The sequence below is a fragment of the Camarhynchus parvulus genome, chromosome 4 (assembly GCF_901933205.1).
Source record: "Camarhynchus parvulus chromosome 4, STF_HiC, whole genome shotgun sequence".
NCBI lineage: Eukaryota > Metazoa > Chordata > Aves > Passeriformes > Thraupidae > Camarhynchus > Camarhynchus parvulus.
In genome coordinates, this window is record NC_044574.1 from 27,783,905 (window position 1) to 27,810,604 (window position 26,700).

General features: G+C 38.2%; 1 protein-coding gene across 1 annotated transcript; it reads right to left on the reverse strand.

Annotated features, from left to right (window-relative positions):
- Positions 1 to 718: 718 nt before the first annotated feature.
- Positions 719 to 14,846, reverse strand: NMU (neuromedin U). Its single transcript, XM_030947910.1, has 10 exons — positions 14,351 to 14,846; positions 11,528 to 11,586; positions 8,200 to 8,247; positions 8,042 to 8,101; positions 7,459 to 7,488; positions 7,303 to 7,353; positions 5,212 to 5,286; positions 3,017 to 3,070; positions 1,653 to 1,692; positions 719 to 1,058 (listed from the first exon to the last, which is right to left on the reverse strand). Exons 1-9 carry the CDS (start codon positions 14,490 to 14,492, stop codon positions 1,657 to 1,659), a joined length of 555 nt encoding a protein of 184 aa, XP_030803770.1. The 5' UTR covers positions 14,493 to 14,846; the 3' UTR covers positions 719 to 1,058; positions 1,653 to 1,656.
- Between the last annotated feature and the right edge of the window lie 11,854 nt (positions 14,847 to 26,700).

The following is a 26,700-nucleotide window of genomic DNA, read 5'->3' on the forward strand; positions in this document are numbered from 1 at the left end:
AATTAAACCATGAATATTGAACGAATTTTGTTATAAGAAGTATTAATTATTAAAATGCGGAGCAAAAACAAGTGGGCAAGAAGCGGAAAAGGTCTTCTCAATTTGGCTTCCTCTGAGGCCATATTTTTCCAGCTACCTTCTGATGTTTTATTGCTCATCCAAAAGTGCAGAAGCAGGAGCAGTAATGCTGAGGCCAATTCAAACCATGGCCAGCCAATACAGTGTTAAAAACTTTAGCCCACTTCTAAACTGAGTCATAGAAGCACAGAATGGTTTGGGTTGGAAGGGACTTAAAGATCATCTAGTTCTGAGTGCTTAGTTACTTTCAGTGTAATTACAGCCTCAACAACATAATTTAACACAATTTTGGTGTGAAAATAAACTTGGAGAGATAAGCTGGGAAGATTATAAGGCTAACTTGTGCTTCTGAGTAGAGTTTCTTTCAGTCTGCATCAAAAGCACTTGAGTTTTCAAATAAATTGTGATCCCAATTGCAATTAAGTCTTCTAAATGAGAACCACAGTGCATCTGCGTTCTTAATAGCTAAAAAAGCATGCCATTATATTTTAGTGGAATTAAAGTCATAATATTTCTTCAAAACGTGCAACTTGTTCAGGTTCCTTTTATTAAGGGACAAGGGATTCTTTTTTTTTCAGATGGTGAAACACACAAATCACAACATATTCTGGAAAAAACACAGTAGTCTTGATTGCAAACATTCTCATTAAAACAACTGTCTGGCTGAGGGCCTTTGTTTAGAAGGGGAAATTTGCTTAACAGGGTTGTTAGAGGCAATGTCTGTTGTGTGCAGACACTGACTCTTACAGTTGAATTACATGTGGTTGTAAACATCATAACACTGGGAAACAAATACTTTTAATATGCTTTTAATATAATCAAGATAGTAAAGACCTTCTTAACAGAATCTGGTTTAAGAATATTTACATTCGAAGGATTTCTAATTGTACATTAATAATGAATAATTATTGTAAGGAAAACAATATGTCCATGTACTCAGCATTCCTGCAGTTTTAGTTCTAAGTCAGGAATCTATAATCCTGAAAAATAAGATAGAGCATTAGCTGTTGATATAACTCTAAGTTCTTATAACACTTAAAAATTATGGCAGAATAAAATACATTAGAAAATACATAGTATTGGTCTACATTTTAACATCTCTCCAAATAGTTGCAGGCATTGAAATTAAATCCTGAAGTTTGCACTCAGTTTCAGTGTGAGTTTTCTATCTTTGTAAGATTAGGGAATTACCTTCAGGATGTCAGTTTACTTCTCAGCATTCTTTTGACAGGTAGTTGACTCAGTTCCTTCTTAGATTTACTTGTCAGCATCAGTACTTTCCAAATTGTTTACAAATGTGGGATATTTTCCATTTCTTGCTGCCTGAAACACCTCTGTGCTCTTTGTTCTGGGAACTGAATACCTACAACTTCTGTTCACTTCGTCTGAAGATAAGTGTAATCAACACATCTAAGTGTATTTAACATCTGGGAAAAGTTTGTGGGTGGAAATCCAAGCCAATTACATAGTTAAAGGCTTTCTGAGACAACCTCTCAACAAAAATATTGTGGTCTATTTGGATAAAAATGAACTAATTTACATGTAGATCATGCTCAAAAGCATTAAATAAATACCTCCTTAGCGAAAACCCACTGATCTCCTTCCATTACGTGGCTGAAAGACAAATATTCAGTAAGTTATATATTCTGTAAAACTGACAAAATTTAGTAACAAAGCCCCAAACAACTTGATGTGAATAGAAATTGGTGAATTTCTCAGTAGTGTCATTGTGATTATTGTCAAAGATAGACCTAAGATAAGTTATTGTTTAATCTGTATCTTCCTCTGTAGGAGAATTACACACTAAAATTTACTGCATATTGATTGAGGAATGAATTTTCTATCTTGTTTGATTTTATAAGGGGGAGAAAGCCATAAGAAGTCACTTCAAGAGATCATTAATCCTTATTCTTTTTGCATTTTCTTGAAATGTGTTTTCTGATTGTTGTAATTATTTCATTATAAGTGCCTGTTGCTAGTAACAAACAAATACATGTCACCCTCAATGATTTTCTTTTTAGACTGTATTATTTGATATAGGCAAGGACTTTTTTCACTGTGGTGTTTTTCAGAAATATTTTGCACTAGTGACGGACCTGATACAACTTCTACTAAAGCTGATAATAATTTCTTCCTGGGCCTATTAAGGATTTGTCTTTTACTCTGGGAGTGTGAATGCACCAATGTTAATATTACCCATAACTTTGGCCTGTCATAACAACTCTAAGGATCCAAGCCTGATACATAAGAAATGTAACTATCCAAATCTGTGGTCTTTTCATTTGAATTATAGAAAAATTTAGTCTGCAAAAAGGCCTTTAGGATCATTGAGTACAACACATGCCGTAATTTTATTTAAAGCCATCAGCCACTTTCTTATTTAAGTAGAAATGCCAGAAAGTCTGACTTGCCACCTTCTCAATTTTGCTAAAGTAAAAAGGCTCTACGGTGTGAAAGATGAACACAGTAGATTCAGTCTCATGAGAATTTCTGTATCTTGTTTTTTACCTTACTGGTCAAAACAGAAGGAAAATGGCAAGGTCAGACCTAGCATAGTGTGTAAGCATGGAATCATATTTATATCATGTGCAAACGTACCCTGTTGAACAATGCTTTACAAAGATTTTCCAGGATGCCACATTTTCTAGATCTTTCTCTGACAAATAGATACGAAATAACCAATGACTTCTTAAGGCATAATGGTATCATGTATACGGAAACCTAGGAATATGACTTTGAAAAAATTCCTACAATGCCTTTATTTTAATACAAGGAAATGTCAGAAGCAGACCTGGAGATGTCCTGTAGGGTGGAATGGTCTAATTGAAAGAAAATATCCTTGATCACAGTAATTCTTTCTGTAATTCAGCTATTTCTCCACCTTTTTTTTTAACTCTCACTACAAAACAAAAAGAAAAAAAAATTAAACGAACCATACCCTGTAGAAGAAGTAGCCTCTGCTTTGAATCCCTCCAGGTCCTTGAAGTTCTTCCTGAAGAAAAAAGTATTTTAAATTATATCTACAGCTGTAAATTAATACATACAGAGAGGTTGTTTATGTATATATAAAAAATATTTCTTCAGTACTACATACAGTTTTACTCCTTAAATGCTTTATGTGCATTTCCCCATCAGTAACACAAAGTTTATGTTGTTGTGTAGAAATGGAAGAGAACGTGTGAATGGAGCCAAATTCCACCTGAAGTTTTAGATCAGCTCAGATTGCTTCTGAACGGTACTAGAAATGAGGAACAGCCTAGTTCTAGTACTAGTACTGATTTTCCAGGGCTCACTACCCAGGCACAACAAGAGTGTCTTCATGATGGCAGTCTCTACAGATAGAGTTGCTTTTTGCATCTTGCAGGAGGACAAAAATACAAAGTTTAAATATCAGAAATGCTTGGGCTTCTCCCAGGAGTGAGACCCCAGACTGTTCCCAAAGATGTGCCATAACCACCCCTCTCACATTAAGTCCCAAAGAGTAGTACTTGTGATAGTCTATCCTGTCCATGCTGCACACAGGGTGAAACAGCTGCCTAGTGACCCACATAGCAAGGAGGCTAACTAATAATGAAGAAAATAGAAATTCTATTTAAATGCACTAAGTACAAAACATGAAGTATCCAGTTGCTTTAATGAGACCTTCATGATTAGAGAACACATAAGTTTAATCACAGTGTTTTATTTGCATCTGTTGGTATCAGAGAGAAGTGATGTGTCTGTCCTGCAGCTGGGGAGACAGTAAACCTGAGAAACAAAATAATTTTAGTGTTATGCTTACCAGAACATTGAAATGAAGATGGCTTTTATCTAGCAATGGGGCTATTTCTCAACTAAAAACTGGGGTGCTGTGATCTCTTGGGTAAGTATCATAAGGTGAAGTGTCATAGAAAGGAATCACACCTGCTCTCTTCTACTGCTGTGAGAATTGTGTAAAACAAGATGACTCCCTTTCCAAACTACAGAAGTAGATTCAATCCTGGGAAGCTTTCAAAGGAAGTAGAGTTTAAACTATACATAATTTTTGAGTCTTAATTCTGATTCTGACTTCAATTCATCGCATATAGCCTTGTATTCAGTTTCTTACTGCACATGAAACATCTGTATGATTTTTATCTCTATTGTCATTCTAGCATTATCTGCATTTGAAACACCCATCTTGGATTTATAATCTGATCACTACTATAATTTTTTATATTTCAAAAGGGTAAAAATGTTTCTCTACATTGACATTTGAATCTTATGGTATTCATATGTAATATTTTTTACTTCTTCTATTCAATATGTGAAAAAACCCGAAAACAGGAATAAAATTGGCAGCTGTTGCAGGATTAAGAAATTCATCCAGAACAGAAAAGTAATCAAGAGTAAAATTACTAGTGAGAAATTGTGATTTATGTTAATGTCATTTTCCTCTTACAACCAAACCCTCCTTAAAGATTACATGTTCTTGTTTGAGTTCATGTCAGAAGTTTGGTATTAGTAAACAGCTGAAGCTAACAATCTGTCATTTTTGTAACACCTGCCTTCTAAACTTCTAAGGGTTTGGAGATGTAAAAAAAATTAAAAAACAACCTGCCATAATAAATACACAAGTTTATTCACAAACCTGCATGTATATATGTATGCGGAAAAATATGTATTCAAGAAGATGTATGATTACTTAGAGTTTTATTTTAATGCCTGCCCTCTAGAAGGTATTTTGCTCAGTCTCTTATATTGACAAGCCAAAATAATGCTTGACTCTTCTTTCTTAGATCATATCCTATCAGGCAGGCTGTGGCTCAAGAGGAATCAAGGCTGTGAAAAAATCTAGTGCTGTTTCAAACTGGGGAGAAATAATTAATTTAATAGAGCATGTTTCCTCCTTCCCCCATCCACCTTTTCAATTCCTTATCTAGTCAGGGAGAGAAGTGGATGTGTTTACATACAGCGGGTTCTGTTTTTCTTCCCAATATGAGGAAGAAAAAAGATAACAGCAAGATAACCCTTCCTGAAGCACATTGTGTGACATCAAGATTTGGGTAGACCAACCAAAATATATAAGCAGAAAGGTCTACAAGGACATTTTTGGAAAAGCTAACGAATCACAAAGTGTAAGAACATAAGCATGCAGAGTTTCAGTTTACATACGTCCAGTTTGTATCTCTTCAGTCTTCTCTCATTAAGCTGAGGAACGAGTTGCAGTAAAGGATGCAGGACAGATGACTGAGAGGACACGAACACACACACATGAGCAACAGTGAAATTTGGCCCTTATGATGCACAAAAAGTCTCTTTCTGCAGTATTGACTCATGGACCAAACATGCACCAATAAAGGACTGAAGACTGAGAAACTGATTAATTGAAAAACTTATTTTTTAAAACATTTTGACTTGACAACAAACAGGAATCAACATTTATATTTACATTACACAGAATGATGGAGGGAAAAGCTGTGTATCCTCAGCTTTGCTAATTGAAAGTTCAGAACCATTTACAGACTCCTGGAATTATTCAAACTTTGTTCAGTCTCTATGAGTGGTACTGAGAAAATTTCCATACAGTATTCCTACTAACACTTCTACGATTTTCTACTGTAGAAATTAGCAGCTTCAACTTCTGTTGTACTGAGAAGTTAATTTTACTTCAAAATAAATGGCAACCAAAAAATATTGATTTTTTGCTAAAGAACAGTGTACAGTAGAAATCCATTCTCAAGGGACATTTGTAACCATGGCACTGTCTAAGCACCAATCATGAAATTCCTTGTGTTCAACAAGACTTTAAGCTTAAAGACAGCCTAATTATGCACAGTGGCATTGTGTGCAGCCTAAGTGCTCCCCCTGGAAAAACAAAACTATGTGGAATTTTGGAGAGAGATCCACAAGAAGAAATAAATTATAAAAAACCTGTGTTCCATTAACCAATTTAAACCTTCAACTCATATAAATGTAATTTTAAAAACAATGCATTTTTGCTACAATGCTTCTTCGAAAATTAATGCAATTAAGAGAATTGTAATATACGAAATAACCAGAGTTACCAACATGCTATTTTACTTAATAGGTAAAAAGAACTTGCTTATTTGTAGCCAATTTTGTGCTATCTGCCTAAGGTAAGAAATATGGGATCGTAATACATAAAAAAGTAGGAATCTTCTGTGATTGAAGTAGTTAATGAACATTGCAGCTGTCCACTTGGGCTCTGTCTTGCAGCCAGTGGAGAGAGCTTATAAAGGTGAGAATGATGGATCTCACCTAAGTAATTATCTCTGAGAATGGCTAGAAAATTGTCATCTGAACAGCTAAACCAAAAGTGAGAGAGCAGTAATCTCTGGGAGCAGCAGCAATAGCATTCAGAATGGTGGTGCAGTGGAATGCAGTAACGTTTTAAGCAGGAGCAGCAGCAGAAATAGCTCATTTCACTGTGCCTTAATTGCCATTAAAGCCTCCAAAGCAGCTGTAGCATGAAAACATTGACACCAATATGAGCAATGTCACTTTCTAGGAAACACACCACATACTTCTGAAGAAATGCAAAGAGCAAGGCAGAAATAGACATTGGCATGTAAGAATGATTGTTAAGAAACAAGAAAATATGAATATGTTTAACTCTTTCAAAATCCTGTGGTGCATAGATGCACACAGATTACAGAGTAGGTTTGCATTTCAAAAGTGAGAATGGATCATGGCTTGTTGGTTTATGAGAATACTTTTAGATCAACAATCCTTGGCCATGGTTTAAACTATATTTTTCATTCAAAATATAATCCAAAGTCCAAGTGAGACTTAAATACTATTTTGGCTCTACATATTTATGACATGTGCAAATGAATTAATACAGTTTAATTAAAAATTAATAAAAATTCTTTCAAGAGTATCGAATAACTATTATGGTCATGTTCTCAGGTCCTGTAAGTCCGCATTGTATCACTGCATGTGCTATGTTCCAATACCCAAAAAAAGTATTTGATCTCATTCTTAAAATTTGAAACTGCAAGATTAAGATTCAGTTGAGTTTCCATGAATGTTTGGTTGAGTTTGTTAGATTTTTTTTCCGCAACTGTACAGTACTGATCATCCTCTCCCATTTTATTAAAACCCTTTCTGTACTGTAAACATGCAACTCCCAGTCCTGGACTTACTATACAGTTGGAGAGAGTACTACAAAAATGAATGTCGCCTTGGTTTTGTATACAAGCACACATGTACTCACTCACAAGGAGGTGCTATGCCACTTACCATGATGTCTGAGTTGCCCGAGTCATGAGTCTTAGAATAATGAAATAAGAACTGTTCAAAAAATTAAAAGTGGGGTTTTACTACAAAGCAGGGCAAGAGTTGTAAGATTTTCTTGCCTTTTTTAGTGTGATTGTAGGACATATATAGACATCTTACCCTTTTGGTGTTGTCTTTCTCATCTAAACCCTGTGGGAATAATAGTTGGTAGAAAGGCTTTTATTCATTAAAATGAAAAGAACAATTGATAATTTTGATTAAATACATAATCTTTTCAGCACTGGGTTGAAATATCCTTCTTCCTTGGCAGATGTATTGTATGTCTTTGCTTATCAATCTAACTGATCATTTCAAACTCTGTAGACAGCATTGAGTACTCTGCCCTAGAAGAGTTAGATGTGTTTAGCAGATGTTCCCTTGTTCATCCCCTTTACTTAAGAGATTTACTCTCCTAAGCAAATTTCTTTGTCTGTTGAAAATTCACAGTTTTTCTAGTCTAGAGCAATCAAAACATCTAACACTACGTACTCAACCTGGAGATAATTTTCCAAACATTGATGTATCCCTGTTGTCTTTACAAGGTGTTACATTCTGGCACATAGCATTTCAGAGTAAAAACTGATAGAAGTACTTCCAGTGCTGAATGACACCTTGCATACTGGGTCCTCAGAATTCATTGTAGACAATGGCACAGTGAGAGATCAGGCTTCAAAAGTGCTAAGCAGCCTTTTGTGTGTGTTACCTGTGGTTTCTGGAGAAATCCCATGATCAGAAAACAGAGTTCTTCCAGTGTACTGGATACCTAATGCAAAGAAAACAGGAACTCAGGTATCACACTTCCAATTCTACTACATATAACAAACAGTATCCAAATAGTAAAGTTACCTCTGTCTGACTCACCTGAGGCTGAGAATCTGTGGACAGGTAAGCAGAACATGCATCGTCTATCTGTAAGAGTTCAAACAGTTTTTTTAGGAAGTCAGAGTAATAAAAACCAGTGAAATATGCATATTTTCAGAAAAAGGTATGTGCAGCTAATGGCATGGCAAGCTTGCCTGCTCTAAGACATCCTTATAGGTCCATTCATTAAATACCTTGCATTCAAAGGGGGAAAGGACCTTAACCATATTAAAAAAAAAAAAAACAACAGCAATAGCAACAAACTTATATCTGCATGATCTGAACAAACATACATATCTGTGACTCTTATTCTGTACCCAGCACACACCCCTCTTAACTGTAAACTTCTCAGACTGTCTTAAGTTATAATTGTAAGCATCTGGGGCATGAACTATGAACTTGAATCTCTTCTGCAATATCTCTGAATTATACAAAACTGTGAATAAAATAACAAAACTAAGGCAAGGGATTCAAGGATCAATCCTCAAACACAACTCTTTCAATCAGATTATGGCGTCCTTACAGGGGCATGACACATGCACCCCTTGAGGGACTATGATATGTGCTGGCACGTCTTATGCACACCACTCAATTTGTGCCAGAAGTTTCTTAAACACTGTGTCAAGCACCACTACTGTTTGTCTTCACCAGTCTTTTCAAAGCTGTCCTCATTCCATGGTGTCATGACCTTTTCTTGGAAGTAGTAATGAACAAGTGACTCCCACCCATCCTCTCCCTACAGTTCACAGCCTTGTATTAATTACATCCTCCTTCTGTCTCTTTTCCAAGATGAAAAAATAATGTAGTACTGATTAATTTTTAGTGGAGTAATTAATAGAGAAGGAATAAGAAATGGAATAAAAGGTATTTGAGTTCAGAGAAATAATATTACCAGCGCTGAAAGCTTGGAGTGTTCTGTAAGGAAAAGTCTCCAGCGCTGCAACTGAAGTTGCACAGTTTAATAACAAAGGCAAAAAGCAACTTACAATTCTATTAAGTAGCTTCAAAGTTGTATCTTAGTAATCTGAATCAGTATATGCTAATTTTTTCCATGTAATATTTGTTAGTGTTAGATGAAAAAAAAATTTTTGCCACTCATGTTGCTCACAGGCTTTCAAAAAACATAGTGGTTTTGTTTTTTTTTTTTTTTGATAGAGCATGCAATGCTATTGTTCTTGCAAATTTTTATAGAGAAAAAGCCCTAAGCAACATGCATTAGCAAAGAAAACATTAAAGAAAAAAGAAATTTAAAAAATAGTGCTTATCTGAGCACTTCAGAACAGGAGATGATTCATTTCTCCAGAGACAATCTATGAAAAAGCATTAGCATATATAATGGAAAAACTAATAGTTGACGGGATTCCCTTTTCAAATAGGTTTTGTTGGTAACACATCCTCTCTGTTCTCTTTTGCCTTCATCTTGCACGTGTTTGAGTGCGTTACTTCAGCTTCACTACTTTCAGAGTAAGAAAGTACAGAGGAAGAAGCCAGCAATGAATGAGATAAAATCAAGCTGAAGTAATTTTGGAAGCTTATGTTTAAAAAAGGGCTGTTTCCTCTTGGGGGTTGTTTGTGCTTGGGTTTTATTTGTTTATTTACTTGACACAGAGAACTACCACAGTTCAGTAGCAGAACAAGCCAGAGACTGCTTTGCGTTCAACACAATGGTATCTTTCAGCTAAAACCTTTGCAGACAAAGCAAGGGCTGAGGAAAAGCCACCATTTCTGTTAATTCATTTTAAAAAAATTAATAGTTTCTATATTTTATGTTTCTTCTCCAAAATTTTCTCTCCTGTCTTAGAAATGTGGCCTGAGGGTAGAAGATTGCAAGTTGCTTGGGGTTGGTTAATTGACATAAAGAAACAAAAGGAAGTAGGAGACAAGTAATGAAACAAAATACTTAGTGACAAAGTTCTCAAATTTATAAACTCGAGCCATTCCTGGAACATACTAGGTTTATTTAGAGGCAGGGTTACTCCTGAATGATCAACTAGTAAAGTAGCAAAGAGGGAAGAATTTTTACTTACTTGCGCTTTATGAAACCCTGGTGACCTACTAAGAGTGAGTAATTAGGTTGAATTAGGGTATATAAATATATATCTAATTCTCTTTCTTTAGACCCTTTCCAGTCCAGCATAATTCTAGTTCTAATGGTAACTTTTATATTGCTTCTATTACAAAATTTTACAATATTTAGTGTCTTATGAATACAATTTTCTTCATTGAAATCAACAGGACCTTTATCTTGGTTTGCAGGCACCACATGGACAAATCTTACAGCTAGAAAATCTTATTAAGACATGCAGAAATGTATAAAACAGCTTTTTAAAACCAGAATGTAAATAACTAATTTTCAAAAACTCCTTGTAGTTATCAGGTTCTTACTTCCCAAGAGACCATTTTTTGCCAGGCAAACAACACCACTAGGGCTCATTCAAGTGCCAGTCTAGAATAGGTTAGGTTTTGAGTCAATGTCCAATTTATGTCCAATATGAACTGTGGGGAGATGACAGTAAGCAGAATGTCTCCTGTAATGGTCTCAGTCAGAAGAAATTTACTCTCTGCATCTGCCCCTGTGATGAGTCACTTATTTTCCAATGTTATCAATAGCTACTAAATTAAATGTCAACACAATAGTTGACAGTTGCAGCAACACCAGGGCATGCAAGTTGCAGGATAAACCCTCTCCACATGTTATGCCCTGCCACTCCATCTGTTCCCAAAGGGCAGGGAAGAGCCTGTGCTAACACATGCGTCACACTCCAAAGTCAAAACAAACGTTCATTTCAGAGATGAGAGTGGAAGTTATGATACTAATCAGTAGCCAAATGTTAGAGAGGCTAATTGACACAGTATAGTGTCCTTTTCCTAGCAAATTGAGCTAGGATAGGATTGAACAGTGTCCCAGCCTTGTGTGCAGAGCAGAGGATGCAAGAAGCAAGACTGGACGAATTGAAAGAATTCTTGAGTATCATGTACAGACTATAAATCTACCAGATGTGAGGAACTCTGTGATGCTTCCAGGGACAGTGTTTGCCTAGTCATTGACAGTTCTCAAACATAGCTCTCCATTGAGACAAGACAATCTCTTCTCAGAATGACATCTCAGCACTTAGTCCCAACATCCTCCTGAAGCAACTGTTCAGAATACCTGGAAAATTAGATATTTCATCTCTTTGCTGATGCCAGGATAGGAGACATACAGAGAGACGTACTGGAAGAAAACACAGCTGAGCTCTGTGCAAGAGAAACCCTGGATAGTGAGGTGGGACTGTAGCAGGGATGGGCACAGAGTAAATGGGAGAATACCACATGACATGATGCTTACCTCTTTCAACAGCTGCAGATCCTCATCTGATTCAAGTGCTTGGGATGGCATTGGTGCACCTGGAAGCACAAACCATGCTTAGAAATGCTGTACAGCAAAGGTCATTTGTGTAAGTGTCCCATGTCAAGCATACCTAGCAGAACTATTAATTGCAAAGGCCAAGAGCTGCTTGGTCCAAGGAAGTCTGTGACTCTGGGTGCTCTGTGGTTTGTCTGGTAGTTTTTGCCTGCTCTCTTTCAGCCACACAGCAGGATGCTTTATCACGAGTTCATAGCAGATATGGACACTTACATGTCAGAACAATAAACGGTGTGGAAGTTACTTAGGTGTCACTGAGACCTGCTCAGAAAAATCACAGTCCAGTTCCTACAACCTCGAGTTTTCTGAGATGTGCTCACCTCCAGTGCATGAACTGTGAGTTGAGGATCTGGACTCTACTTTTTGCCTTCTTGTGTGCTACAGCTGCAGAATTGACACGCACTACATAATGTGTGATTGCATATAAATAGTGCCCATGATATGAACACGTTGTTTTGACAAGGTGATAGACAGTACATCTGTAACTGGATTTGTTTCCTCTGTCTTGCATATGTGATGTGGAAAAGCTTGTCCCTCAGTAGATTAAATGTGTTCTTAATTGCGTAACGATGCAGTGAAGCTGTGCTTAACTTGGAGGAGCTACTTTCTCTATCTCTACCCATCCAGGCTGCAGGCATGGAAGTCACTGTCCCAGCATCCTTTCCAGCTCAATGTCCAGAATATCCCTCTCACCACATTGTTATTTTACCTGGCAGTGTATTTCTGATAGCAGTGTATTGTTAGAGTCTCTGTCAAGCAGAAATGAGCATCACCTAATTGTGGGTACATCAGACACCATGCAATGGTGTCAGTGAGGGGATGTGCTGTAACTCCCATGGGAGGGAAACTAGTGCTGGACCTCTGGACCTAGATAGAATGTCCAGTGAGCAGGGGATAAATGCCATCATGTTAATTGTTTTACATTTACCCCTAATAACAATAATCACAACAGTAGTTAGTTCCAGGCATTAATGGAACGGGATGGATTTCAAAACCACATTTTTGTACTGGCACTGCCTTAAGGTGACTAATTATTATGGATGCTTACTTTGCCCCAAAAAGAATTAGAGAGGCTCTTAATTCAACACTATAGAGAAGTGGGATTTAAAAAAAAACATTTGAGTTATTCACATAACAAGGAAACTAATTTCCAATTATTTGTTTCATAAAAAAAAAAAGCCAAATAAATTAAAGGTGCTACAGTTGTCTTATGTTGTCTTCTGCTCTTAAATTATTGTATTCAAACTGGAGTGTTACCAGGGCTTAGTATCCTAGTCAAAAGAGTGGAACAGGGAAACATTTGAAATTAGCACACCTTTCCCACCAAAGCATTGCCTGCCTATATCTGAACGCTGCTTCTGCCATTGACTGGTTCCCAAGGCTTTTCAGGGAGACCTAAAGAAATTTGTTTGCATGCATTAGTAAACCTTAGTGCAACAAGCAGGGAAGCCTGAATATTATAACTTTCTCCTTTATTTTTGGCCTGTAGCATAAACTTCTGGACAGAGAAGATAAAGTGTTTCCCACTCCTCACTTTCCTTTACCCTTCTCTACTTATTCAGAAATGTTTCTTTCATGTTTAATCCTATCCGTTTTGTGCACCTAGGACTGTGTTCTCCCCATCCAGCAAAGGGCTGCAGTACCTACAGGACTTCATTCATTTCCACAACAGCACACACAGTGAAACATTAAGGTTTTTTTGTAATATACACAACATAACCATAGGAGGAAGGGGAAAAAAATAAAGCAAGAGAGAGAGGAGAGAGAGAAGAGAGAGAGAGGGAGAAAGAAAGAAGCATGTGCTGTTGAAGAAAAGAGTTCTATTTTAAGGGAACACAGAGGTGGAAATCATTCTACAAAGTCAACATTCTCCGCAGCACATTTTCTCTCCTATCCTTCAATTCTGCCATCTTCAAGAAATTCAACTTCTTTCAAGGCAGTAGAATGCCAGATGCACAGCCTGGGACTCACATCTTACATCTTCTCTTCCCTCTACTGCATCCCCAAACAAGCTCCTGGCAATCATTTGTGTAAGAACAGCAATGAAATACTGTGTGCCACTGCCCTCCATTGTGCTCCTCTTCCTTCCCTCCCCTCTTCCACATCTTCAGAACTTATTTTTAACATATTAAGCATGCTGCCATTAGATTTCTTTGGTTATTGATATTGAAAAAACAAAACAAAGCAGAAAAAAACCCTCACAGGCAGAGCAAATCACACAAATAAAATACAAACAAAAATATAAATGGTCCTTGCACAGCATTTTGTAACGTTACTTTACAAGGTGTAAGAGGCTAATCTATCTTAGGCAGGAAAATATAGTCGAAAAGAAAGTCTGGTTTGTTAAACTGTGTGCTAGATGTTTCACAAGAGCCCTCTGCTACAAAAATAGCAACTTTCAGGATTCCTCACCCAATAAATACTGCTACAAGTTGGAATGACTGCTAGAGGGTCCTAATCTCTCCTGCAATTTTGTGACACATGTCGTTTCACGCCTTTTCTTACCTTTTTAAAATAATAGTAAATGACACTTAAAATGAAATCTCTTTCAACAAAAGCCTATTCCCCAAGTTGCTGGAGTATTTTGCCAGGACAGAGTAATCCTGCCGGGATACGGGAAGGAGCCCCCCGGACCAACCCCCGGAGCCGTGCCCAGCCGTGCCCGGCCGTGCCCGCAAGGCTGGCCGGCTGCGGGCGCCCTGCTCCGCTCCAATGGGCAGGGATTGCGAGCGGGACCATCCTCACCTTTGCAAGCAGAAATCGAGGAAGCGAGGAGGACGAAGAGGAGGAGCAGCGGGGCCCCGGGCAGCGCCGCGCCGTCCCCTCCCTTCCTCGGGCTGCGCTCGGGGGTGCCCGCGGGGCGCTGCTGGTGGCACACGTGTCCCATGTCCGCCGAGCTCCGCTCTGCCAGCCGCTCTGCTGGGCATGCCCTCGCTCGCTGCCCCAACTCTTTTAAATCCCCCGACACGTGGGGCTCCGCAGCCCGGCTCGGGAGGGCTGCCCCGCTCCGCGGGTGACTCAGCCCGCTCCGCCCCGGCGCGGGGGAGTCCCTGCTCGGCACAGAGGCGAGGCGCTGGCCAGGCTCCAGGCCCCTTGTTAAACCCCCTCCTTTACAAAAACCCGCATGTTTTAGTGCCCCGGAGCCCGGCAGGAGCCGCGGGGCTGGCGCGGCAGTGGCGCTCCCTCGCTGCGCTGCCGCGGATGCCCCGAGCGCCGAGACGGGGGCGGCCAAGGAGCGCCGCTCACACACGGTCCCAACCCCGTGTGCCGGGAGGAGAGGCGTGATTTAAAGCGGGTCAATCCGACCCACTAGCTGATCTGCCCCCAGGCAGCCGAACGTGGGAGTAAATCTCGTCGAGCGGGCGTGTGGGAGAAAATGTCCGTGGCTCTGGGGATGGACAGATGGACACCCCTCTGCCTCGGCATCCGCCGACTGGTCACCGAATTTTCTGAAGAGCCCCCGGCTGCAGAGATGTGACTGCCTCCAGACTTTTGCTATGCCTTAAATACACACACAATACCACACCACGAAACAGAACCCAGTGACAGGGTAATATTTAGCAATTAAAATCCTAATACTGTGCTTAGCAAGGTGTTTCACTTATAACACAGCTGCAGACCTCGGTCGCAGTTGTTATTTATGCCTGTAGATAATGAAAGCAGCTACATTCTTTGACACTCAAAAATACACAGACTACAGATCTGTTAAGGCACTTGGGCAGTTTAGTCCAGCCATCCCTGAAGCACAGTAAGGTCTGGATTACCACAGTGGCTACCCAAGTCTGACGTTCCTCCTGCTGTGAGATGCAGCAAGTGATGATCACCACTGCCAAGAGTGAGCAAGATGCTCAGGCTAGTGATGACCTGCTCCTCACACCGAGCCCAGCAGCAAGGTCTGGCTTTGAAGTATGGCACGTCTGTCTGTCTGTCTCTGCTTTCTCACCATTTGCTCCAGGAAGATCCTGCACAGCTGAGGTGCTGCTCTGATGCTACAGAGATGGTTTCTGAATGGGAGATCCCAGTTTAGAGTCTATCTCAATGATTTGTTTTCCCTTCTTTTTACGTTCACTCATATTTTTTTCGCTTGGTTGCTTTTTTTCCGAAATAAATTAGTGCATCACAGTCCAGCGATGTGACAATAGCGCAATAGTAGAGATTGTCGTTTTCCAAAACAACTTGAAGCTCTTTTTTACCATTTCAGTGGGTTTTGACTGGGGGCTAAATAGTATATGGTGGAGTAAATCTGCCTGACAAGAGCAGTAGCTGTTACTATGAAACAAAGCAAAACTTTAATTTACAGCCATAGCGTTGGTGTTTGCACGTTGCATTCACCTTTACCAGATGTATGTGACACAAAGTGGGCTCTGCCACCCTGGACACTTTTACAGACCATCAAATTTGCAAAAGCTTTGACAAGCAGCATGCTAATATGCTGCAGAATTCTTTTAGTAATAGAAGCATCTTCTTTATCAGATTCAGTAACAAAGCTTTTCTTTATATGTCTGGGGACAGAACTAATCCTCATGTCAATGGAGAGCCAGTTATCAAGCCAGTATATAAACTGAAGAAGCCTGTATTTTGTATGTATGATCGTACTTATATCTACCTAATTAAAAGTGGGTTTTTTTAAACAGTCTTAATTGAGGGATTGCATTTAGTTCTGTTTTTTCATTAATAAAAGCAGAGCACATTTATTTGAAGAAATTATCATAAATGGGGAGTCATCAGTGATGAAAGGTATCTCCCTAATCTATCTTGATTCAACTGCATGAATCAGTGTCCCAAGCTTTAGCCTAAGGAAAGATTTAATTTGTTATGCATTTTAATTATTACAGTCTTGTTAAATATTTAATAGATGGTGAAATAAAATAAATTACAGTCTATTATGATTTGAGCACTGGATACCTGTAAATATTCTGCACCTGTTGAATGCTTCAGAGTGTTTTAAGAATACTGAAAAAAAGATACATCTTGAATTAAACTTTGGTTTCTGGTGAAAGGGTTCTGATTAGCCCAGAAGCTGCATTTTTGCACAGTGTGGAAACTGAAACATTTTCCTGAGTCCACTTGCACAAAAACCTATCAGATTTTGAAGATTATGAGAAAAAATGTCCAGGTAGAAAATTTCTGGTCTTCCATTTACCATTAAAAAAATTCTCTATTGCTTGCATTTGTATTGCTTGAAAATCCTTCATCTGAAATGTGAATTTTATTTTCAGCAGACTCCTGCTAATGGTCAAAAGCAGTAGCCATTACACATTCCATCCTGTTTGTGCCATGAGTTACAGCGTCTGAATCCTAACAGGCTACACTCCTCCAGTACTTCCAACCCAGTATGAACTCTATTTCACTTTTGATTATGCCTTTTTGCTAAGAGCATCAGGGTAGTTTTGCATTTCCTGATACATGGGTAAAGTGATCTAATTTGGGCATAGTTATAATCCTCCTTGTAATATACTAGAAAAAACAATATAACTTCTAACAAAAATTTACATTTGCACTAAGGTCAGACTATATATTATACCAAGATAATATTTCTACTGAAATTGGTGCAAATTTTGACAGAGCAAGTTCAGCAAGCTTGAATCTGAGTTTATAGGAAGCTTGCATGATTTATGACAGTCATCTTTATTCAAGGAACTCACTGAAATTCAAGTAAGCATTCTTGTAAACAGGAGAAAAAAATACGTCTTTCTCTATTGTATCTGGTTTTGTTTTGTTTAATAGCTTGATGACATTAATGCTACACTATTGCAGGAACAAAACACATCCTCATTAAACGAATAGCTTGGAGGATGTTTTGGATGCTGTAATTAGCTTCTTTGAAATATTTATGTTCTTCCTAATGTTGCTTGAATAAATGTTAATTATGGCTAGTGGAAAGGAAATCAAAGAGCTGAGTATGTGAAAACATCATCTTGTCTGTGTGTGCAAAGGCAGGGTCAGGAGGTTCGTCACTGCATCCACTCACTGCATTCATGCTCACGCAGCCTCTGAAGAGGTCAATGTGTGCTGCTTCTTCTACGACTTTAATTTAATAAAGATTATGAGAAATCATCCCTCCTACATCTGAACACAAGCACCAGGAGTGCTTTTATCCATACTGCACTTTCTTCACTTTCTATTCCAAACTTACTGGAGTGCTTGAAATGGCTTGCTGTGTGCAAGCATGAGGATGTTTCTCACAACTTCAGGTGGTCCATTAATAACTTGTTAATCCTTCTGCACAATGGGAAAGTTGTGCACATGGATTTTGTTCTTACTTGTTTATGTTCTAGAGAATTAAATTTTCTGTAGGCAAGTCTCAAAATTAATTAATGGCTGCTCAGATACTGTGCTTCTTCAAGGTATTCTCTCCTTTTATTGCTAATAATGAATACAAAGTTTGTGTCAGAACAGAAAAAAGATCCATAAAGAAAAGTCACTGGAGTCTCAATGCAAGAATAAGCATCAGTAAATGGGCTTTTATTACAGTGTTGGCCTAACACAAAGAGATAATCACTCAGTAATAGTCTTTAGGGATGTCTCCCTACAAATAGAAAGCAAACAACAAAACTCAAGTCATATTGGGCATGATAGACCCTGTATTTTCTAAAAAAATTCCTTTTTTAATTTTAGCTAAGATGATGCCTAAGCTCTTCCTTTATGAATAAGTAAAACATAAATGACCCTCTAATGAACTAGATCGTGCCTAAACTACTGGAAATGAGGACAGAAAACCCAGCCCCTGTGCTAAGAGAGACTCCACTAGGGAACAGTGATGGGACTGATTGCAGCAAGTGTTCAGGGCTCTCTTTGAGAGTTACAGAATATTTTGCATAAAAATTCCTTGTGTAAAAGAGATGACTGAATCTTTTAATGACTAAAGAAAATCTGATGACAGTAACTAAATTCATGAAAAACGTGATAATCTTTCCAAAATGGTGGCTACCTGTGAATACCCAGAAGAAATGTGTAATTTTTATGGACTTGAGTTGGTTTTAGAAGTGGAACAGGTCACAGATAATAAACCTTTCTCCACCAAACTCACACCATTTTCCGTATTTTCCACCAGCATTCATCCTTTATTCTATACAAACATGGAACTGGAAACAGAAGAGATTATTGTTTTATGAAGTCCTGATGATTGTAGAAAAAAAATTCTGTTCAAAGGAAAGCAATAATTATCTACTATAATTACTATGTAAGAAGTATGGTTGCATGAATTTTTTTGAAAAAGGCTTCAAGATACTCTCATCTCACTTTCCTCAATAGTGCTTTCAGAATCTACAGGTTTTATTAACTTAAAAGACCTTAAACAAGAAAATAGAGGAGTGAAGGTAGATGAGTAACGACACTTAGGAGATGTAATTTTGTCTTCCAAAATTTTGTTCTTTCTCACCCCTATGAGATGAGTTGGTTTTACAATGGGATCATTCTCTTGTAATGAGACACAAAATCATATCATGACCTCACAATGCTTTTCCATAATTTTTTCACAATATGTACATAAATCTACCAGAAAGAAAGGAATCCTGAAAATTTTATTTATAAAGTTCATATTTTGCTGAAAGTTTTGAATTGGCACTGGCTTCAGAAGAAAAGTATATATAATCCAGGGTTGAATTTGGTACACTGTCAAAACTCTAATGCTTCACCAAAAGTCTCCTCTCAGCTTCCTAGTGAGGTACAACTAATGCCAGCTGCAGGAAATTGCTTTGCATGGATGCAGCATGAAAGCACTTGCTTGATAATTTGAAGGAAAAGACCATAAGGAAATAATTTGGAAGAATGGACTAAAATCCTCTGAGTGTCTTCCAGTTTTAATCAGTCAGAGATTCTTAGCCCAAACTGTGAAGCAATGGGATCCCAGTGGTCTGTTGTTTGTCCTGTTTATCTGCTCATTGTCTTCCTAAGACCAGAGCACTTGGCTCATGCCAGATGTACTTAGAAATTGTATTTATTAATAGAGCAGAAAACTGAAGAATAATTCATAGATTTTGTTATGTCAAAATAATGATAAAAAAAAACCCAATTCTACCAATCCCTTCATTCTTATCCTGGCCCCACAAACCTGCTCTTACTATGGGTTAATCAGCAAGGCACCTTACTGTGCAGGATATTATTTCTGTACAGAACCTGCAACATTTTTTTTTTTCATTGTACCTACCACTGAATGCAGAAGAATGCCAAAACCCATCAGTAGACTCTTTGCCCCCAAAACTCAAGAAATTGATCTTTTCTTAGTTTTAGGTTTTTTGGAGTCTATCATAAGGAGAGTTTTGAAAGATGTTTTACCTGTCTAATCTGAGGCACCATGATCAAACACGTGAACTTTTAAACAGCTTTACAATAATAAACTGCAACTTATGAAACACTAAAACCTTTTAGACACACCACATTCTTTATTATCTTAAAAATGGAATAGTTTTCTGTGCAAATTGATCAAACATATCACTGATGATCAGTTCAGCATCCTTGCCCACTCCTTCCAGATTTTGTTGAAAACCCCCTCGTTATAAATCTGGCTGCTCATGGTACATGATGGGTCATGCAGTTACTTCCAGGAAAAACTGAAGGTGACTTTCCTTATAAAAATGCTGCTTATCAGGAAGAAACATTTGCAAATAATGAATAATATAGGTTATTACTACTGCTATGAGTGGCAGCTCTCCCCATAACAGCAAATAAAACCCAACTCTCTGCAGTCTCCATCTCAAATGACAACCCTGGAGTGAGTAGGATCATTATTTCTTATTCTTATAATGGAAGTGAGCCCACAAGGGCTATAAAAAGTACTGTAACTTAATAATTTAAAATATTGTTACAGGTTAAAAATGGATTCATGCCAGAAGACATGGTTTTTGTTTTGGAGGATTTTTAAATACCCTTAGAAATTTAGGACAAAGTAGTTTTAATTGTCTTAAAGAAGGAGCATGACACTGTCATATTCTTCAGGGGAAAATCGGTCTATACGTATGAGATTTTCATTCCTAAATTCTTTTAATCCTGATTTCACATTGCTGTCTTCCCAGTTAAAGAACTCTTCAAATATACCCATCACCTATGAAAAACCTCCAGTTTTACAGATGACATGAGATTTTTAAAAAATGGTTCTTTATTTCTGTTGGTGAATATGATCAATGAATGCTGCAGAAATCAAATATGACAGAACAACTCCAATAAAACTACAAAGTTGAGAAGTCCAATAAAAAATAATAAACGAATTCAAGAAGTTCATGCTTAAAATACAGAAATATTCTTCAAATGGTCTGAAAACTGACATCAACTTATGAAAATAAAAATTATCAGCCTAAAGTACAGCCCCTAAAATGGAAGAAGGCTGAAATACATAATACTGCATAATAGGAAAAAATGTACACTAGGTCAAATTGTGCCTTTTCTTCAGGAGACATGATGAAATTATCAGAAAGGATTATTTAACAAATGTTACTAGAAAGGAGGTTGTGTAGAAGTTAGAAGGGCTAGACCACACTTCTCTCTCCAGAAGATAGTTTATCATTTCTGTGTGCATTGGCACAAAGGGGTCATGTACAGGTTATTTTCAGACTCACCCTGAGCTGAGCATGTTTTTTGTAGAATAATGTAATGTAGTCCTTCCCAGGTGAAAAGAGAATGCAAAGCACTCTTAAATCAAAATGAAAACTGCATACAACTTTTCTACAAAAAGAAAATTAGGGCAGAAAACAACCAACTTTTTCAGTCAGGCCCAAATCTACTTTTGATTTACATTCTGGAGATGCCAGCATTAAAGCAAATTCCCTTTGAGATTACAGCATTAAAGAGATTTCCCTTTGAGATTAAAGTCCTCAGTGTTGTGCTTCTGAGTAACAACCACCATAAAAAGGCCTAAGAATTTCAGTCAGGTAACTTCCAACTAACATATGCAATCTGAAATCTATTTATACTTGTTAAGGAACCAAAATTGCTTTACAACAATTTTTGGCATTTAAAGTTAATATCATTTAAGGTTTAAACAAAACAAAGTTTGCCTGAGCTTGAGTCACTATGCAAATTAATGGGATGCTTGAAAACAGAAGTTCAAATAATAACAGCACTCAGTGACACATAATCCTGGGGGTTTTGTCCTTTCTGGACAGTCTTGTAATAACACAGAGAACATGGGCAGCCATCAGCTCCATCAGAAGCGACCACGAGCTGATGCTTCTGAGCTCTGCTTTTGCCAGGCTTGTTTTCACTGTGGCAGATTTTTACTGACAGGTCAGCTGCATCTCGTCACTTCAAGGAGTCATGCTTCAGGAAGGGAACACCTTGAAATGTCATGACCTTTCCCTGACAAGAAAAAATGTCACCAAAGAAAACACATTAGAAGGGAAAGACAGAGACTGGGGATCACAACGAATGAAAACAGTTTTATTGCATTCTAATAAAATAATAGGCTTTTAAATGGAAATACAATTTCCACTTGAATGGCAGGTATAGAGTACATACAATGGTTTACCAGTCAGTCAGTCCCTTGTGAAAGAGCATCTACTGCTCTGTTACTCTGGTTTGTCACATGTAAAGCAGAGAACTAATGGAGCTACACTGACTTTAAACTGAGACTGAGCCAATTGTTAACATATTTTGTTCTGGAAATTCGTATTCTAAAGCTACAGCTGCAGTGTATGTCAAGGTTGGAGAGCTAGCATTTCACTAGACATTTTGCTAGACATACATGACCTGACAGCTCCCAGCGTTAGTTCCTTGTGACAAATGCTCTAATTCTAGAGACAGCTTCTGATTTTCAAAAATATTAAAAGGAAAAAAATTCAGCTGTTAGAATTTTGTACTTAGAATATTGCATATACAATATTCTGTGCTGCATATGGAGGTTTTTCTCCATCTTCCTCCCAAATAGCAGCAGAAATTTTGGAGCTGATGTAGCAAAGCACTGAAGGATCAGTATTGGCTTTCCTTAGTGGCCAGCACTAGCTCTGATGTCTTGAACTGGCATTTAAGCATGTGACTCAAAGCTGAACAAAGTCCTGGGCAGCCCCAGGGTGAACTGCCCTGTATTATCCTTTTAATTATGCAATCATCACCATGTGCAGGATCGTGCAACATGATAACCCAAACTCAAATGAAAAGTATTATTTTTCACTGATGAAAGTGAGATCCCATAGAAGTTACATGGAAGTATTTCCCCAGTCCAATTGCCCAGGCTGCTTCTGTTATCATTGAAAAACAAAATGCCATGCCCTGCTTCCTTTTCTGGACTATGTTCCTCTGAAAATTTTTGTGCATTTTCCAGTGCCATGGACAAAAATATTTGTGCAGGATCGTACTTCTACAGGAACAGATATTTAAAGAGATTGACTGCTCCTGGTGTCCCCCAAGAAGGAAGGTAAAGGAGAGTATGTGCTACCTACATTTCCCAAAACCAGAGAACAGAGCTAGAAATTATTTATCAAAGGTCAACAAGGACAGCCAGTAAGGTTTGAATGCCTTGTCTTGGTTTCAAAGCGTGGAAGTTTACAGCCTTCCCCCATCTCCTACAAGAGAAGACCACGAACCACCTCACACACTCTATGTTACAAACAGGCAGGCAAAAAAAAGGAACAAAGGATCAAAACCTAACTTCCTTCCTTCCTTCCTTCCTTCCTTCCTTCCTTCCTTCCTTCCTTCCTTCCTTCCTTCCTTCCTTCCTTCCTTCCTTCCTTCCTTCCTTCCTTCCTTCCTTCCTTCCTTCCTTCCTTCCTTCCTTCCTTCCTTCCTTCCTTCCTCCCTCCCTCCCTCCCTCCCTCCCTACCTCTCTGTACACATTCAGGAGGCTCCTACATGGGAATGGGGAACAGACCCCTCTTTTTGCTATATCCAAGTTTTGAAGGGCAGGAGCACTGATGACAAATTCTCTGTAACAGATGCCCTGGTTGCCTGTGCAGAATGACTGATCACCAGTGTTTGCAATTTCCCCCTTTCAGATGGCATGATTTTATGACTTTCTGTCTTAATCTTCTGGCCTGTTTTGGGATTGAAGTGGTAATTTTTCTGTCTTTTTAAAGTTTGATTGAGAAGTGGGAGTTGGGATATCATCTTCCACAAAAAGTCACACACCTCAGACATTTTGAATTGATTCAAATCACACTGCACATTTCCAGATTAAAGATCTGAATAATTGTAAATGCCTCTGTGTGTTAGACAGACTTAGAGACTTTCCTAGCTGAAGGATACTTAGTCTTAATGCTCATATAGGCTTATTGCCATATACTGTGGGTGACACATTCTTTCCTCCTTTTTAAAATCTGAGTTGGTTACTGTCATAAAGCAACTGTAAAATATATGTTATGCCTGTGCAATGGGTAGACTACCTAAAACTAAGAATACTGTTTTATGATACATTTATTGTTGGAAAATAAAGGTTTTTACTTTGATTTTTATTTTTTCCCACCTTTTCCCCTATTGTGGCAGTTTCCCTTTCTGCAGCCCCAAACACACAAGCCTTCTCTTTGAGATTCCTTGATGTGTCTCCAGCTATGTATGACTCTTTGACATGTCCACAACTACAGCCTCTGTGCCTGCAAACCATTTCACTTACATGGTAGGTAGGTAGAAGATTTAAGAGATTTTTCCAGCCTCAATGTCTCTTTTAGTTTACCAGTCCTGATTGATCCTGAATTGCAATACACAGAACCACTTAGGAAAAGATCTTTGAGACTGAGACCAACTGTTAGCCCAGCACTAAACCATGTCCCTGAGTGCCACATCTATGCAGCTTTTAAATACCTCCAGGGACTGTGACTCCATCACTTCCAGTGCTCAGAAACACTTTCAGTGAAGACACTCTCCCTAATACTGAATCTAAACTCCCCTCCAATGGGCATTGCATAAACATTTTCACCATCTGAATACAAATTTTGTTTAGAAAAAGAAGTCTTAGAAATAAGTGTACCCAGGAATCACAAAAAATTATGTTGAAGTCTCTAAAAAATCCTTTACTTTCTCAGTACCCCTAATGACTTCTAAGTATTTCTTCATCTTGCAGTAACAATGTAAAAGCACATCTTTCTTCTTTTGCTGCTGCAGACATATGGGGTGATCAGGTTACTTGTACATCATCTCCATCCCACAAAAAAAAAAAAAAAGTTGAAAAATAATGTCCCTGAAGTCAGCTGATACTAAAAGTCAAGCATGAGTTGACGTCTCTTCTCTAGGCAGATCTAAGTCTTTGAAATGTCTTTTATAAGGGCTGCAACCTTTTCCACTGTGGCTCTCCTTTCCTGAATTGCTTGATGTTCCTGGTGTTGTCAAGGAGACAGTGGGATGATTACAGTCCAAACCCAAGGAACTCGAACATAATGCTGTGTTCCAGCCGTTTAAAAAGCAGTAGGCTTGTGATGTAGGAGTTTAAAATGAGCTTTTATACTTCAGTTGTATTTTCAGATATGTAATACCTGTGGGTAATAATGGTTGGAAAGTGGGGTTATAACAATATGTATTCAAATACTGTTCAAGAAGTGTCAGCTCTTGATTTCAATCTAGAGAAACACCACATAGACCTATTACAGGCCAGTTCTTTTCTTTCCCATTCTCAAGATACTCCTAAGAAAGCAAGCCAGTGAGCTTTTAAAAAGAATGTGTCTGATTAATTTTTTTATTGCTAATACCATAAAAAAATATTTTTTAAAAGGTTTTTGTTTATTTTACTAAAACCAGATGAATTTTAAGAAAGGGAAATCACCTTTGGGAAGGAGAAACATGAGATATCCATGATTTTTTTCCCAGACTTGTGATCTTGAATTAATTTGACACATTTCCTTGCTGAGCCCTCCAATCACCCCATCCAGTCAGGTGGATGTAGGAAAACTTCAACAATTTGTTCATCTTTACTGGTGAAATAACTGATAACACAGTGTCCAGCTGCATCAAAGGAAATATAGGTTGGATATTAAAAAAAGTTTTTAATGGAAAGTTCTGGAATGGCCTGCCTGGGGAGGTGGTAGAGTCACCATCCCCAGATGTATTTTAAAAAAGACTGGATGTGGCACTCAGGTGCCACATCAGGAGGTGACATGGTTTAGTTGAGGTGCTGGGGCATGGGTTGGACTCGATCGTCTTTAAGGTGTCTTCCAACCTAATCATTCCATGAATTCTGTAAATGATTTTTCCAGGTAATTTCTGTGAATAAATGTTTCTGTGAACACAGGTTTTAGGTAAGTGTTTAGAACAGCAGAGTGGGAAAATCTCTGAGTTAAAGAAGGCTGCATTATTATTGAAAAGAAAAATATGATAATAAGAAAAAACTTGAGCCATTAGTCTAAATTTGTGCATGGGGTCAGCGTGGATACCCCAATATCTGTTTTTTCCATCTTTATACCAGATCCAAATGTAGTCCAGTGTCAAAGCAAAAGTGGGTTTTTTTTTTAAATACTGCCAAGAAATTGTGCACTTTCACACTAGATCATTTTTAAGGACATCAATTGACATGATGCCAGCTACATGAGGCAATGCTTTGGGCTGCAGAAACTTGATTTTAAAAAATGGAGCTGAATTACATAGGTACATGGAATGCTAGCAATAGAAATTAAGCATAGTCAGAGATGAAGCATTTGGATTAAAGGAGTAAATTTGTTGTTAAATAACCAATGGAGTCCAACATCAGCAAATGTTTTCTGCATAAGAAAACAGTAGCAGATGAAGTTGCACAGTAAGCTCCCCTCCTTCTCACTCCTAAGAAATTAACTGCTTTTCCTGGTCACCAGGACAAGACCAAGGTGTACCAGCTCCTGTGCTGCAGGGATTAGGTCACCACACTGTTCTCCTGGTACCTTGGTACTTCGGGAGATACTTCATGTTCATCAGCTTGTAAATGGGGACACTGGAGGACCTCAACCTCCACTGCCTATGTCTTGCTGAGAGAAGATTCATTAAAGGTGAGTAACTCTGTGTTGCCTGGACAGCTTCTCTTGATCTCCAGCAAACCTTGCTTTTCCTCTCCTTTCTGACCAAATGTCAGAAAATTATATCCTGCAAGCAAGAGATATCCATTACAAGGCTTCATGATGGCTTTCAGTCAACTTCCAAGGAAAGGAAAGGTACACGTGCCTTACCTTGGTTAGTTAGGAGAAGATTTATAAAGCAGGTATTGCAACACA